Source organism: Gekko japonicus, unplaced genomic scaffold (assembly GCF_001447785.1).
Source record: "Gekko japonicus isolate JY-2015 unplaced genomic scaffold, Gekko_japonicus_V1.1 scaffold732, whole genome shotgun sequence".
NCBI lineage: Eukaryota > Metazoa > Chordata > Lepidosauria > Squamata > Gekkonidae > Gekko > Gekko japonicus.
In genome coordinates, this window is record NW_015159732.1 from 583,091 (window position 1) to 598,995 (window position 15,905).

Here is a 15,905-nt window from a genome sequence, read left to right on the forward strand (position 1 = left end):
AGAACATTAGCCCAGCCCTTAATCCTAAATTGTACCTCACAGTTCCATAGAATGTGATTTTTATAAATCAGTTATTTAGTTCATTTATACCCCACCTTTCTCCCCAGTGGGGACCCAAAATGGCGTGCATCATTCTCCTCCATTTTATCCATGCAGCAAACTAGGCTGAGGCTGAGAGTGTGTGACCCAGCAAGCTTCCATTGCACCAGTGGGGATTTGAACCTGGGTATACTAGTCTGAAATTCTTATCCACTACACCACACTGACAAAACAGCATAAGGCATTGAGCTAGCTAAGTGGGGTCCAGGAGGTGCTGATCTGGGGGCATTTTCACACATGCCCAAAGCACATTTTAAATGATATTAATCTGGAATAGGAGTTTTTGTGAGTGTGTAAAACTAAATGCATTTTCTAGTCAGTGTAAGATTAATATTCATATTACAAACACAGTAAAAGCAACAGATAATTTTGGTGTGGGACATTCTTGCAGCAGCAGAAGCCAGTATCTTTGGGGAACTAATGTGACTGAATTCTTTTAACAAAAAAATCTACCTGCTAGTGCTCCAAGTCAACTCTATGGGATGAACATATGCACAGGCCTGCCAGGGTTTGAGGGAGAAGAAGTGGTCTGAGGTCCAGTTTAAAATGGATCCATGGATCCAAATCAGAGCAGAATTTGCTGCCATCTTTATTCTGGACTCAGAGAGCCTACAGTAAACAGTTGCCTGAAAAAGCCTATGAAGCAATTTATTTTTTTATTAAAAATTATTTAAACTTTTTAAGGGACTAAAGAAAAGAGGTGAGGGGAAAAGAATAAATGGTAAAATTACCAAAACAAAACATAAAGGGCACCTTTTGCAAATATAAAGTACAATCCTTGATTCAAATATGTGAAGTTTTAGGGAAAATATATGACATGATAACTCAAGAAACCACTATAACAGTGTACTCAACTTATTCTACCATTTTATCATAATCGATTAACATTTTAATCCTATTTTATCAATCTTCTCAATTATATGATAAAACATAACCCCATAAAATTTATATATAATTTCAATATAACAGTTTGTTGTGATAAAAATCATATGGAAGATAACTTCCTTACTATTTCATACTGAAACTTTTCTACCTGAGCTGCCACTGCATAGCCCCAAATCAACATAAGTCAGGGGTGGAGGGAACCATACCTGTTACCATGCGGCTCTCCTCCCATACTACCCACTTGGGACAGCAAAATGACTTGAACAAGCCCTGCCTTATAGCTAAGCAGAAGGAAATAAACATGGCTCAGCTCCCTTTGTTTTCCCCTTCCCTTCACCACTCAACCAGCCACAGCCAGGACACTCACCCATATCCTCTTTCTAGAGCTCGCTGTATTTCTTCCCATAATGGGCCTTGGTTATAAAGCTGAATAGCAGCCATGCAGTATCACATCTATATGTGTACATTAGTGGGTTTGAGATTTCATGTCCTGAAACAATCCATAATAAAAGATATGTGGTTTGGGTGTTGGCCTGCAAACTTTTATTTAGGCAACATTCTATCTGAAGACAGGGCAGAATTTCCACAATTACTATGGAATCAACCCCCATAATTGCTCCTGTGGCATTTTACATATTTTGGGGGGAGGGGATAATGTTGAAAACTTATATAAAGCAAGTACAAGGATGGAATTCGTTTGGACACACTTTGGTCCCCCTGGAGCTGTGTATCATTATGGTTATGGTGATATAAATAGAGATCAGGGGGATTACAATTTAAGTATTTCAAGCAGACATGGTGTACAAATATGTCTTTTTATATAGACAGTGTGGCTTTTGTCTAAATTTATGTCATGCATAGGTTAAAAGGTCACCAAGACCAACTTGAAATTAACCTTCTAAATATGTCTACAGTTACTAAAAATACAAACTAAAATTAGTCTCAAACAAAAGGACTATAGCTAAAGGAATATAAGCCACTTTGGAGGGGGGCCCTTCAGGGGGGAGTGGTATATAAATGAATAAAAAATGAAGGATTTCCCCCTCTCTTTCTTCCCAGCTGGAGAAGTTTGATAAAGGAAACAATAGTTTAGGGGTAGGCAGGGCTTTTCTTTTTTAAAAACTGGTGCCAGAACTCTCAAGAGGGAAATGAACTTTTCAATCTGTATACTGAAAATTCATGAACTTTTAACATTTTAACAGAGTTTCTGAACTCTGTTCTGGTGCGTTCCCTCAGAATAAAAGCCCTGGCGGTAGAGCATTTGCTGGAGTAAATAGGCAGGCAATGGTGGTATTAAGCACCCCTCTGTCCTGCCTCTTACCATTTGCAACAGCAACCCCCCCCCTGCACAACTCATGTTAAACTGGAGTTTAAAAATACACACTTGCAGAGATAACATCTAGTCCAACTCTCAGTACTCCTATTGAACTTTGTTGGCGCCCAAGCTGAGACAGGCATCATGGATAGATTTGGACTTGGGGAAGGGAACAATGCAGGCGATCATTTGGTATATTTTTGCCAAGAAAACCACTTTTGGATCATGAATACTTAGTTCAAACAGCACAAATGTTGCTTCAGATCATGAATACTTGGTTCAAACAGCACAAACGTCACTTATACACTTGGACCTCTCCAAACGAACTACACTGTAATCAGATTGACTATATTCTATGCAATCATAGATGGACCAGTTTAGTACTCACTGTCAAGACATATCCAAGTGCCGACTGTGGTTGAGACAATGAATTGTTGGTGGCTAAAATCAGAGTCAAAATCAAACTATGCAACAAACAGTGGGAGGGCTTCTGGTGGACCTCCTGATGGCACTGGTATTTCTGGCCACTGTGTGATACAGAGTGTTGGACTGGATGGGCCTTTGGCCTGATCCAACATTGGCATCTCTTATGTTCTTATGTTCTTAACATCAAAAGGTTTGATGTCACCTAAATCCCCCCACATACACTTAGGTTTGAACAGCTGGACACGGCTAAAAAACACCTGACAAACTGTGACAGGAAATTCATTCGATAATCATCGAAATAGCTGTTGAACATATACCATACAAACAGCCAGAGAAAAAGTGCAAGTGGCTCTCAGACGGAACCATAAAAATAGCAGAGTGAAGAAAAACAGCCAAAGCAGCAGGAAAATGGGAAGAAGCAAGAAGACTGAATGCGGATTTCCAAGTGGCATCAAGGAAAGACAATGAAGTTCAGTGGGATGAGCAGACAGCTAGATGAGGACTGCATAAAGGGCCACTCCAAGCTTGCATTTATGCAGGTCAAAAAGATTCAAACATCATTTACTGCCTGTAAAGGCATTATTAAAAGCAAGCAAGGGAAAGAACTGTCCAACCAACAAGACATCAAAAACAGATATCGAGAATACACAGAAAAACTGTATGCTAGTAGCAAAGAAGCCCAACCTCAGGATGCCAAGGAAAGGGAAGTTGAGAAAGAGCCAGCCATCCTTGAGGAAGATATCATATGCACAAAGAGCCAACTACCAAACAACAAGGCTCCAGGTGTTGACATCATCTCCATAGAACTGCTGAGGGCTGTACCACCTGCAATCATCAGACCCATGCGTCAGAAAATTTGGAAAACCCAACACATAGCCAAAGGAGTAGAAATACTCAGTGTTCATTCCACTACCAAAAAAGGGAGACTCCAAAGACTGCTCCTAGGGTTGCCAAGTCGATTTCCGCCGGGAGTGGGGGGCTCCCGGCTGGCGTCAGTTGCGCACGTGCGTGCCGCATGCACATCACCCGGAAGTGACGTGACGACACCAGGCATGCTGGGGGCGGGGCCACGGCCATATGAGGGGAAACCATAGAGTTTTCCCTCGGATGGCCGTGGCCCCACCCCCAGTGCACCCGGCATGGCCGCGTCACTTCCGGGTGACACACACGTCGGGGAGGAGAATGGGCCTCTGGGGCGGGGGTTTCCCCGCCCCCCAGGGGGACTTGGGAAGCCTAACTGCTCCAATTATCGCACAATCGCTCTCATCCCTCACATTAGCAAAATTCTGCTTAAAATTATACAACAATGCCTGTCACCGACCATTGAAAGGGAATTACCAGATGTCCAAGCTGGCCCTTGTGACCATATAGCAAATCTGCGTTGGATCATGGAGAAATCTCATGAGTATCAAAAGGTTATCTATTTATGCCTCGCCGATTACAAGAAAGCCTTTGACTGTGTCAGTCATGACAAACTGTGGAGAGCCCTACAAGACCTGGCGGTGCCAGCACATCTGGTCAAGTTGATACAATCATTGTACACAAACCAGGAAACCACTGTGCGAATACCAATTGAAGATACTGATTGATAGAGAAAGGAGTATGACAAGGTTGCATTCTTTCACCTTTCCTATTCAACCTGTATGCTGAAACAATCATGAGGAAGTCTCTTCCTAAACTTCAAAGAGACCAAGTTCATGACCATTGAGAAAAACAGAAATGTCAAAGTAACAGTTGACAATGAAGAGATTGAATGTGTGGAAGAATTCACTTTCTTAGGATCACAGATCAACCAAAAAAGTGAATGCAGTCCAGAAATAAAACGTCAAATCACGTTTCGGCCATGTCATGTGGAAAAACTCACTATAAAAATTATGCTTGAATTGGTTAGTGGCAAAAGGAAACAGGGCCAACTAAGAACATGGTGGCTAGACACCATAAAAGTTGACACCAGCCTGAGCATCGAACAAAGAAACAGTACAAGATCAGAAAACATGGAGAGAGCTGGCCCATAGAATCGCCAAGAGTCGAACATAAATGAAACAACAACAACAACAGGAAAACTGAATATTTCCAAGCCCAGCATTATAAATGACAAAACATAGCAGTTAATAGAAGGGAGGAGACTGGAGGCCTGGTACTTACCGGTTCTCCTCTTGAAGTCACATTAGCATTAAAAAAGAATGTTAAGTTGGGTGCCCTTGCTTCCCCTACAACATATATTCTTGGAATTACAAGACTCATCTGATGTAGTAAAGAAACAGACCAACAATGCCAGAATGATACCAAGGATAAACCTCCAACAAGATAGGCCCAAACAAAACAACAGAACACCACTGGTGGTCACATACAGCTCTCAACTAGTTCAATGTATCATTAATGACCTACAACCTATGCTGGACAATGATAGTCCTCTCTCAAAGGCATTGGGAGGCAAACCTTTTCTTGCCTACTGACAGTCTCCGAACCTTAAACAACTTCTCACCCACAGCAACACCATGGACAAGGTCCAAACATGGACAAGGACTCTGGAATCAGGGCCTGCAACAAAGCAAGATGCCAACTCTGGCCCCACTCTGAGGACACAATAAGCAGACCTAACAACACCAACCATCTCAGGTTCATTCACTTGTTCATCTTCCAACGTGACATACACAATCAACTTTAAGAAATGCCCTTCCATTCTCTACCATCAGACAAGCTGGGCAGTCCCCATACAAAAAGATTAATGAACATAAATTTGACACTGAAAACTGCAGCACCCAAAAACTAGCAGAAGAACATTTTAATCTTCTAGGTTATGCCATTGCTGACCTAAGAGCGGTGGTCCTCAAACAAAGAAATTTCAAGGGGAATTATAATTATCTTATGGCAGTGTGTACAGTATAGCGAGGAGATCCTAAGATTGTCTAGTAGTCAGAAGTTCTAGCTCTTTTAGCATTATATACCACTAGGTGGTGAGCTAGACTTGTTTTCAAGGCAAGGGACATTTCACAGGTGGTTTGCCATTGCCTGCCTCTGCATCACGTCTGTGGTATTCCTTGGAGGCCACCCATCCAACTACTAGCCAGGGCCAACCCTGTTTAGCTTCTGAGATCTGATAAGATTGGGCTACCTGGGCCATCCAGGTCAGGGTTTCAAGGGGAAGCTCTGATGAACTTAATTCCCACGTTCAGGCCAATTGCCCCCCCCCCCCCGGGGCTGAATAGGGACCTAGGATTCTTGTGTCACTACAGGTGGTAATTTTCTGCCCCCAAACATTTCCCCTCTGCTCTAATCAAACTTATTACAATATGTATTGTACATTTGCATCCGTTACGAGCATTCTTTGCAAACCCTCCCATCTTCTGTCTGGGATAAGAAGACTCAGATCCCCATCTTGACACATCTGACAAAGGGAGTTCTGACTCTCAAAAGCTTATCCCCGGAAACTCTTGTTGGTCCCTAAGGTGCTACGGGACTCGGTTCTAACTGTTCTACTGCAGACCAAGGCGGCTGCTGTCTGAAACTTTGTTTCTCCTTGTAGCCCCTAGCCCAGCCCCTCACGAATTCATGAGAGCCAGCATGGTGTAGTGGTTAGGAGTGGCGGATTCTAATCCAGAGAACTGGGTTTGATTCCTCACTCCTCCACATGAAGCCTGCTGGGTGACCTTAGACCAGTCACAGTTCTCTCAGAGCTCTATCAGCCCCACCTACCGTAAAAGGTACCTGCTGTGGGGAGAGGAAGGGAAAGGGATTGTAAGCCACTGAGGCTTGAGGTAGAGAAAAATGGGGTATAAAAACCTACTCCTTTTCTTCTTGTTGTATGCTTCAGTCTTTGGTCCTTATGGAGGAAAGCAAGCAACTAAATATTAAAACTGTGAGGTCCCATAGCTGTACAGCTCCAAAGTTCAGGATAAGAACGTGACAGCAGGTCGAGTGGTATAAGCTTGCCTTTAAATTGTCCAAGGAGAGCCAAGGAATGATGAGAAGATTCTAGTCCTCACAGTTTATATCACAAGCGATATTCTGAAGATCATCACCATGAAGCTTTAGTTAAGCAAAATGCAAAGAGGGAACAACTTTCCCCCCTTCTTTTTGTTTTTATAAATATAAAAAGGTAAAGGTTCCCTTGCTTGAAAGCCAGTCGAGTCCAACTCTAGGGTTGAGGTGCTCATCTCCGTTTCAAAGCCAAAGAGCCAGCGCTGTCCGAAGATGTTTCCGTGGTCATGTGGCCGGCATGACTAAACACCAAGGCGCACAGAATGCTGTTACCTTCCCACCGCAGCAGTACCTATTTTTCTTGCAATTTCTTGCTTTCAAACTGCTAGGTTGGCAGGAGCTGGAACTAGAGACGGGAGCTCACTCCGTCATGCGGCACACTCGGGTCTCAAACTGCTGAACTACTAACCTTCCACAGCCTGCAGTTCAGTGTCTTAACCACTTGAGCCACCGCAGCTCAAATAAACATACAATCTTGTTAAAAAAAATCAGCATGAAATTATCCAGTCCTAATTCAAATTAAGACAGATTTCTCTGGCCATGTGAACATTTGCTGATAATCATGTGTGTGCGTGTGTGTTAAGTCGCTTCCGCCTTATGGCGACCCTATGAATGAATGGCCTCCAAGGTGTCGTGTCGTCAACAGCCTTTCTCAGGTCTTGCACACGGAGGGCCCTGGCTCCCTTCACTGAGTCAATCCGTCTCATGCTAGGCTTTCCTCTTTTCTTGCTAGCATTTTCCCTAGCATTGTTGTCCTTTCCAGTGACTCTTGTCTCCTCATAATGTGATCAAAGTGCAATAGCATAATCCAGCACCACAGGCATTTGTTAAAAACGTGCACTCTGATCAGTCGTGTGTAACTTTAATGTAGAAGTAAGGCCCAGAGTGCTCAGTGGGACTTACTCCTAAGTAAGTGTACATAGGATCATGTTTTGTTTTGGGGTTTTTTGCTGTCAAGTCACAGCTGATTTATGGCAACCCTATAGGGTTCTCAAGGCAAGAGAGGTTCAGAGGTTCACTGCCCGCCTCTGTGTCACGACCATGGTATTCCTTGGTGATCTCCCATCCAGGGCCAACCCTGTTTAGCTTCTGAGATCTGACGAGACTGGGCTAGCCTGGACTATCCAGGTCAGGGCATACAGGATCACAGCATCTCTTTTCTTTATTTTAAAGAAGCAACACGTCGTCGTCGTCGTCGTTGTTGCTGCTGCTGCTGCTCCTGCTGCTGCTCCTGCTGCTGCAGCATTACATTTCTATACCGCTCCTTCCCGGAGGCTTGGAGTAGTTTACACATATACATTTAATCGCCTAACTAGGGCCACATACATATCAGGGGAGATGAATGCCTTACCAGGCACCTACGCAGCGTAGGTCTTTCTGTGGCGGGGTCTTCCTAGGACCAGGCGGTAGTGTCCTTTGGCGGAGGTCTTTTCCCGTCTCTTCGGCTCGGCTTCCTGGGATGGTCCTTTTATGGCGCGCAGCTGCACAATGAGGTCGCAACTGGTCTCTGTCCCGGAGGCTCCGACCGTGCTTACGTCACCACGCCTCCTCCAATTGCCTTCCAAGTCGCCTGCCGTCTGCCACCGATCCGTCGCCATGTTCTCTCTTGCCGGTTCGCCGCTCATCGATTCACCGCATCGTCCAGCCGCCGCTGCTGCCCTCCAATATTGGAGGTAGGGTGCCCCCCCCACTCTTAAGGAGTGGGTACCCATTTGTCGAATTGCTTTCAAGCCGCTGGGTGGGCGGGAGCTAGGATAAGGGCCGGGAGCTCACCCCAGCCGCAGTGGGACTCAAACAGCTATTAAAGCTGTTCAGAAATAGTTTTACTTGCAGGCATTTACTGCCTGTGCCACCGCTCCCTTTTGCTGATAACCACAAAACCACATTGCCACAAAAAGGGATGGAATCTTAAGGTAAGCACTAAGCACATACGAAGCCCTTTAAAGGAACCCAGAAGTGCACCAAACATCATAAAATGAACCCAGTCCCTTGATTCCTTTCCTAAACAGCTGGCTGATGGGATTCTAGCTTCTTATAAAGGACTTCATCACCTGACCAGCCCTGCATTCATTTTGCATCTTTGGGGAAATACACCTGCAGCATCTGTTTTGACATTCAATTCTCCAGGCAACTAGAGGGATAGCTGCACGGAAACCTCATTTTGTGTTCTGTGTTTACCAGCTGAAGTAGGTCCTTTGAACTTCATTCACAATGTCTATGTTTAGATTAAACTTGAATCTTAAATAAGCATCAACACACTGAAGTCACTATTTTGACATATTTTACACTGTATACTATTTTTCATTTTACAAATTTATTTATTTCTTCTTTTGGTTTCTATTCCACTCTCCCCCACTATCATGGGGCTCAGGGCAGATCACGATATATAGTAAAATAGTTTAAAAAATACAGTTAAAACAAATAAATTTAACAGATTCAGGTTCAAATATTTACAATTCATAAGATGCCATATAATAATACTATCACTGTCTCAGGGGAAGAAAAAAGGGGGAGAAGGGGCAGGAAGAACTACATGAATAGTAATTCTCCTGCCTTCACTCAGATGTTTGGCGGCACATCTCTGTTTTACAGGCCCTGTGGAAATGAGCCAAGTCCCATTTACTATTTCAAAATTCTTCTCTGTGATAATTAGCCACGGGGAGACTGATGGTGGTGCAGCCCATACCTTTTCCCAATGTTCTGCGTTGATCCATTTTCCCCACACTTGCCTTATGTCTGCAGCTCCTATGGCAACCCATTATTTATACATAGTAAAGGAACACTTATGGGCAAGCCTAAATTGACTGTTTTCTCTGCACAAGCCAGTTTGGTATAGTGGTTAAGCGTGCAGACGCTAATCTGGGAGAACCAGGTTTGATTCCCCACTCCTCCACCTGCATCTGCTGGATGACCTTGGGAAAGCCATAGTTCTGTCAGAGCTGTTCTTGAAGAAGCACTTTCTGTCAGAGCTCTCTCAGCCCCACCTACCTCACAGGGTGTGGGGAGGGAAAGGGAAAGGAGCCTATAAACTGCTCTGAGACTCCGAGTGAGGGGCGGGGTACAAATCCAATCTCTTCTCTTCTTCTCTTCTCACAGGCAACACACATATGAACACTGCTGCATACCAAAATACAGGGGGGGGAGTTCTTTAAAAGCATCTTTCTCTGCAGAGTGGAATAATTCAAATCTTCATGACTTCTGCCACCTTGCAGTGTCTAATTATATTTGTTCACCATGCGAGTGCCATATCTGCTTTGCTCCATACGTATTTTCCTCCTCGCTTGAAAAACATCTTTTCATCAAATCCACTGAACTGCACAGCATTTTCTACACCTACGTCCAGGATTGATCGTGAAGGCTCCTTCCGGCCATTTCTACAGTTTAGAAAACGCATCTGGAAAGCCAAGAGAGAAGAATATTGAGGGAGGCGGCTAACCGGAACTTAATAACTTGCAGCAGAATATACCGAGATGGCGGCCGGGGGGAGGGGGTGTCAGGCTGCCTAATTTCAACCAAGAAAACTTCTGAATAGGTCTTCTCCAGTGTTCCCTCTAAACTGCGGAGTCTTGTGAGCAAAAATTCTCCTTTCTGAGCTCCTGGCATTAAAGTTGTGAGCGAGCGATCTGGCCACTGCATAAATCAGTTTGCTCTGGAGCCCTCCTTCCTGAGCTAAGACAAAAATCTGTGAGCTGGAGGCTAAAAAACTGTGAGCTAGCTCACACTAACTCAGCTTAGAGGGAACACTGGTCTTCTCCACAGCATGTCCTCCACAAGCATGTCCTCTCCATAATTACCCATAGTCTCAGTACATGCAGATTAGATCGCTTTATTTTACTCTATTTGGGATATCCATATAAAGACAGTCCAAAAACTACAGTTGTTTAGAATGCAGCAGAAAAGACTGTGGCTCCTTAAGAAAGATGGGAAACCATCTTTCCAGGATTTAATGAGCTCCATAGGCTACCAGTTCGTATCTGGACACAATGTAAATCTTCCAAACAGACAAATCAAGGAAGCTTATTGAAGCCAATGAATCTATCAAAAATCAGTTACAAAAAACACAAATGTGATTGTTACTTCACCAGCTTATTTTCTCACATAAAACCACATGCATGTTCTAAGCGATGTCTATTTTACAGATACATTACCAACATAGGAAAGGGCACACATTTTCAATTCTATGTGTGAAAATATCCCACAAACCATTTCTGAATTTGTATTCCAGTTGTATGAGCTGGATTTCCATAGACAGGGTTAAAAATGCATATTCTGTCATTTCTGTGGCAAGGAAACTACTCAGCCAGAATACTGACAGTATAAACTGTGGCCACCGGAAAACAGGAAAATGATTCAGGGATGGTGTTCCAGTCCATTCCTTCAAATATGGGTTTTCCTATTCACTCCCCTCCCCCAAAATAATACCTATGTTGCATCAGAGCATATTAAGAATTATTTGCTTCTATATGAGCCCCCTATCAATTAAGATCACTAATTAAAGGCTCTTTTCTGGGGGCTTTCACCTTCTGAAATTACATGGGTGGCTATAAGTGAAAACGCCTTCCCTGCGGTGGTGCCCTGACTGTGGAACTCCCTCCCTCCTCAGATTTCCAGAGCAAAGTCTTTGTGTCATAGTCAGGGGCTTGGATTCTATAAATCTCTGCTGACAGGACTTCTTCACCTCCTGCTCTCCATTGCAGCCCCAAATGCCCCCATAATGCTGCTCCTGAGAATATGGACACACACACCCCGGAACAGCATGAGAAAGAATCAGAAGTTTTTTTGGGGGGGAATTGCCCTTTCCATTACCAGAAATTTTCCACAGGATCCAACTCAGGGACAATGCTTTATTTTTGGCGTGGTAAACAAAACAAGATATAAAATGACTTACATATTCATCCAGAATTAAGTATGAATCTCTCATCTATTAAAAAATAGAAAAATAGGAAATTAATGCATCTGCTTGCTTGAATTACTGTGAACAGTACTGATGACAGATTTTATCTTAACAGTATAATTATTTCACAAGGTTGTTTTGGAAAAGACAATGTCTGCTGTACAAAGAAGAGAAGACGACCCTGAAGGGGCCAGTAAGAAGAAGACAATTAGATAGGATAGTGAGGACAGCACCTTCTGTCTCCTGTTAAACACATGAAACTTTTACCATCACATCTAGCCATGGTGCAACTTTCTTCTTTCTGGTTTCTAAACTTTCATAAGATGTCCCTTGCACATTTTAAAGGAAATCTTCAAAGACTTGACAGAAACTAACAATGAAATCCTGCACAACAGTACACTCATCTAAGCCCAGTGAAGTCAATGGGCTTAGAAAGGTAATTCTGCCACTAAGAGAGCAATCTTAAGTAGGTCTACTCAGAATCATACATGGAGCTGCCTTAGACTGAATCAAACCCCTTGATCTATCAAGGTCAGCATTTTCTACTCAAGACTGGCAGCAGCTCTCCAGGGTCTTAGGTAGAGATCTTTCACCTCACCTCCAACCGGGTCCTTCCAACTGGAGAAGCTGGGGATTGAATTCGGTACCTTCTGCATGTCAAGCAGATGCTTTACCACTGAGCTACAGCCCCTACCTACTTAAGTCTATTCAATAGTCCTTACTACATGGAAAATGTTCTTAGGATGGCATTTTGACAGTGCCCCCCAAAGAATTCTTTCCTGGGAGCAAGCTCCAATAAATAGATCAGAGCGGGATAGTGAGACTTGCTTAGGATTGCTTTCTTACAGTTGCATTGTAAGCATAGGGTTACACCCCTTCTAAGCCACTTTACTTCAGTGGACTTAGAAGGGTGTAACTCTGCTTACAATTGCACTTTTAGTCCTTAAAAGAAGCTTCAAAACTGAGAGTTCCAGTTTCAGCATTTGCAGAATATGACACTCACTGGCAACAGTTATTATTCTCTCTCTTGTATTTCTCACTATTTAAAAAACCTAATCGATATCGAGATAATGAATAAACCAAAGACTCTTATCTCTGCTGCAGACTGCTGCTGTCATAATACTGGTATAATGGTTGCCTAATGGCTTTAGTTTGCATGGATACACTTGTCAGTTCAACCACACTATCCACAAGCACTTAGGAGAAGACACTGCAGGGAATTCTGAGAAGTACCCTTTTGCTCAGATAAACTTTTCCTATAGGTCAAGACACCAAGAGCCCAGTCACTTCTCCATTAGCTTTTCGATTAACCACCTAATTCTGATTTCTACCTCTAAAATTAAAGCTGCCATTTTTCAGACTGTGTAAATAGTCAATAGATACGACTTTACTTTTTTATTTGATTCGGGCACCAAACATGAAACATCTTTATGACGTTGTAGGAACAGTTCAAAATCTTCATCACTGATGACAAATTTTTCTGCTTCTCTCAGAGCATCTTCCCCTGTATTTTCCCCTTCAATGAGCAGGCACTGAAATACCTAAGAGACATAAAATGGACACTTAAGGAGTGTATTATTTGCTGGTCACAACTTCCAGAACACACAATAATGTGATAGAATGGGCCCAACGGTCTCTTTTTCTACAGTAATACAATATAAAGAAGGGTAACCACATTAAAGTTATTGGAGGCTTGCTAGCATAAAGCTATCAGAAACCAGAGAATATGCCCATAGGGCTTTCCCATAGAGATCAACAGCATCAAAATGTTTGATTTTTATGAAGGACACTAATTGCACTTAATATACTTACTAAATACAGCCCTGTAGCAAGCATGCCATTGTGTGTGACCTACTAAACCAAATGCAGCCCCCCCCCTCCCCGGCCATATACTAAGCTCTGTCAGGTGCTTGAAACCTCAAGCAAGCTGCAAAAGAAGCCTATTAAATCTATACTAGGCCCCCAAAGATGGCTGGGAGCCTGTACGGGATTGGGTCAGTCATGAGTCAGCAGGCAGCACAGGTTTCCCCCTTTTTAAAAAAATACCTGCATAACCCCTACTTGCTCTGTACATGAACTATGAAAGCAAAGCATACTTTTAAATGTCTTTTGCCTGTATGCTAAAAGTTACCGAATACCCTTTCCACACAAGGGGGAAAGAAGAGCCGTGTAAGCTTCCAGGATACACTGAGCTAACTGAGACACACTAACATACCAAGGGATAGACTGCATCATGTACATGCAAGTGAGGAAACATAATGCACATTTGTTCGAAGGTTTAAATGTGTTGCCATTGCTTTCCATTCATCATTACTTCAAAAATAAATAAATAAATACAGACAGACTAGTTCTTTGTCTCTATTTATCTATTTAGTCAGATGGTTTGGTCCAGCAGGGCTCTTCTTGTGTTCTTATAGGCCAGATTCAGTTCAGCCAGTGGTCTATTTGTGTTTTCACACTTTTAATTTGCTTAGAGTATATTCTGCATTTCTTAGTCAAATATCTTCTCAAAGAGGCTAACAAAATATTTTTATAATTACAATAAATCACTAAATTGCATATTGAACAATTTAATGACACACCAAGGAAAGGCAGATTGGCATGGGGGGAATTTTGTTTTGTTTGTTCCTTTAAATCATCCTTTGCTGGTCATTTAGTGTTTGACACCCACCCCCTCTCCAAATATATACGGTGAGTTATGGGCATAGAGGGGGCAATTTCAGCAGTTTGCAACTGCAGGATAAAATAAAAAAGCTATTAATGGCCCCAAGTGTAGGAGATATGTTATGAATGAGAAACTTCACAGCAAAACGAGAGAGTCTGAGAGGCAAGTGGATGTTGCTTTTAGAAGTCCTCTGCCTTCTCTTTCTCATCATGCAGGGGTAATTTCCTGCAGGAGCGGAGCTCCGGCAGTAAAGAGTCCAGGGGGTGGGCACATGCAATAAGCCTCACCCCCTGCTCCCAGCAGCCCTCAGAGCAAGAAGCAGCCAGGTAAGTTGCAGAGCCCCCCCCCCAACCCCCAGTTCCAAAACAGTCCAGTGGCACCTTTAAGACCAAGTTTTATTCAGGTACAAGCTCTCCCTCCTCTGCAAGGACAGATCTGCACGTTCCCCCCCCCCCAATAGCTAGCAATCCAAAACAGTCCAGTGGAGCCTGAGCGGTGGGTGTTGCCTCCTGACACACTTCCAGTGATGTCAGGGGGTGTGGAACATGCAAATAAGTTATGCTAATAAGCTCCTGCACCTCTTTTTCTATGAAATGAACCCTGTCATCATGTGTACTATAATATAAAATATGATCATGCATTTCCACATCTAAACCAGCAATTATGTGAAAAGCAGGAAGATGCAACAGCACAATACAGAAGTACAAGTTACAGTGAAGAGAGAGCCAAGTTCCATGTCTCTTACGGTATCTAGGTTCACCCTCACAAAACAAGAACAGTATGCAACTGAGTGCCAGCATAACTCCAAATCTTGTGCAAATTCTGGCACTATGACTGTATCAATGATTTCCCAGTGACCTTACAGGATTCCATAGGTTGGTTATGCATTGGGGCAGAACCGACATACCACCACCATGCAGAATAATGTAGATCAAATGGAGTCCATCAACAACCAGTCTCAGAATGTACATTACTATCCTTGAGACAGCTTCCATGTTTTAGAACAGCATCACTTTTTCAAAATATTCATTTTGTATTTTTCTCACACATTTTGCTGATGGGAAAACACTGAATATTCCCGTCTCTTTCTTACCTTCCAGCGGACAGGACTTAGTGCCTGAATCTGCACATTCATATCCTCTTCTACGTTGAATCTGTTAACCACTGAGTTTATTTTGAAAGCCACACCATAATCTCGGCACCATCCTCTTAGTTTCTGGAGATTTTTAACGTGGTTCTTTTTTCCTTGCCCACGGCCAATTAAACCATTGACTTCCTCATTGAAGCTGTCACAAGAAACAGCCAGAATATCTAGGTATTCCCCTGAAACAGACAACATACACTGTGAAAAACACCATTAGTCCAGTTATCTAATTGTACCCAGTCCTGTGCCTAGATGCACTTTTAAACCTGACTAGAAAGTAACACGGCTAGAACGGGCCATTGGCACTTACCGTGAAGGGTCCTTCTCCTCTGAGATGAAGGAGGACATCTTGCTGGGTGTTTCCCACCCTATCCTTAGGGAGGCAGGAACCACTTTCATTTCCTTTCCTCTTAGTGGGACCACGCCCCTGAATTAGTTAGGAACTCCAAGAAGCAGTAACTAGCTAAATAACTGGAAAATTCAACCAACATGATAA

The 15,905-nt window shown here is 43.1% G+C and overlaps 1 protein-coding gene across 1 annotated transcript in view; it reads right to left on the reverse strand.

Annotated features, from left to right (window-relative positions):
• Window positions 1–9,737: 9,737 nt before the first annotated feature.
• The window catches only part of RSAD2 (radical S-adenosyl methionine domain containing 2), a 13,596-nt gene continuing 7,428 nt past the window's right edge, over window positions 9,738–15,905 (reverse strand). Inside the window, exons 3-6 of the mRNA XM_015429009.1 lie at window positions 15,359–15,588; window positions 12,992–13,141; window positions 11,595–11,627; window positions 9,738–10,100 (exon numbers count right to left, since the gene is read on the reverse strand). Of these exons, the coding sequence (XP_015284495.1) occupies window positions 9,936–10,100; window positions 11,595–11,627; window positions 12,992–13,141; window positions 15,359–15,588 (578 nt within the window). The 3' untranslated portion in view covers window positions 9,738–9,935. The remainder of the gene's footprint in view (window positions 10,101–11,594; window positions 11,628–12,991; window positions 13,142–15,358; window positions 15,589–15,905) is intronic.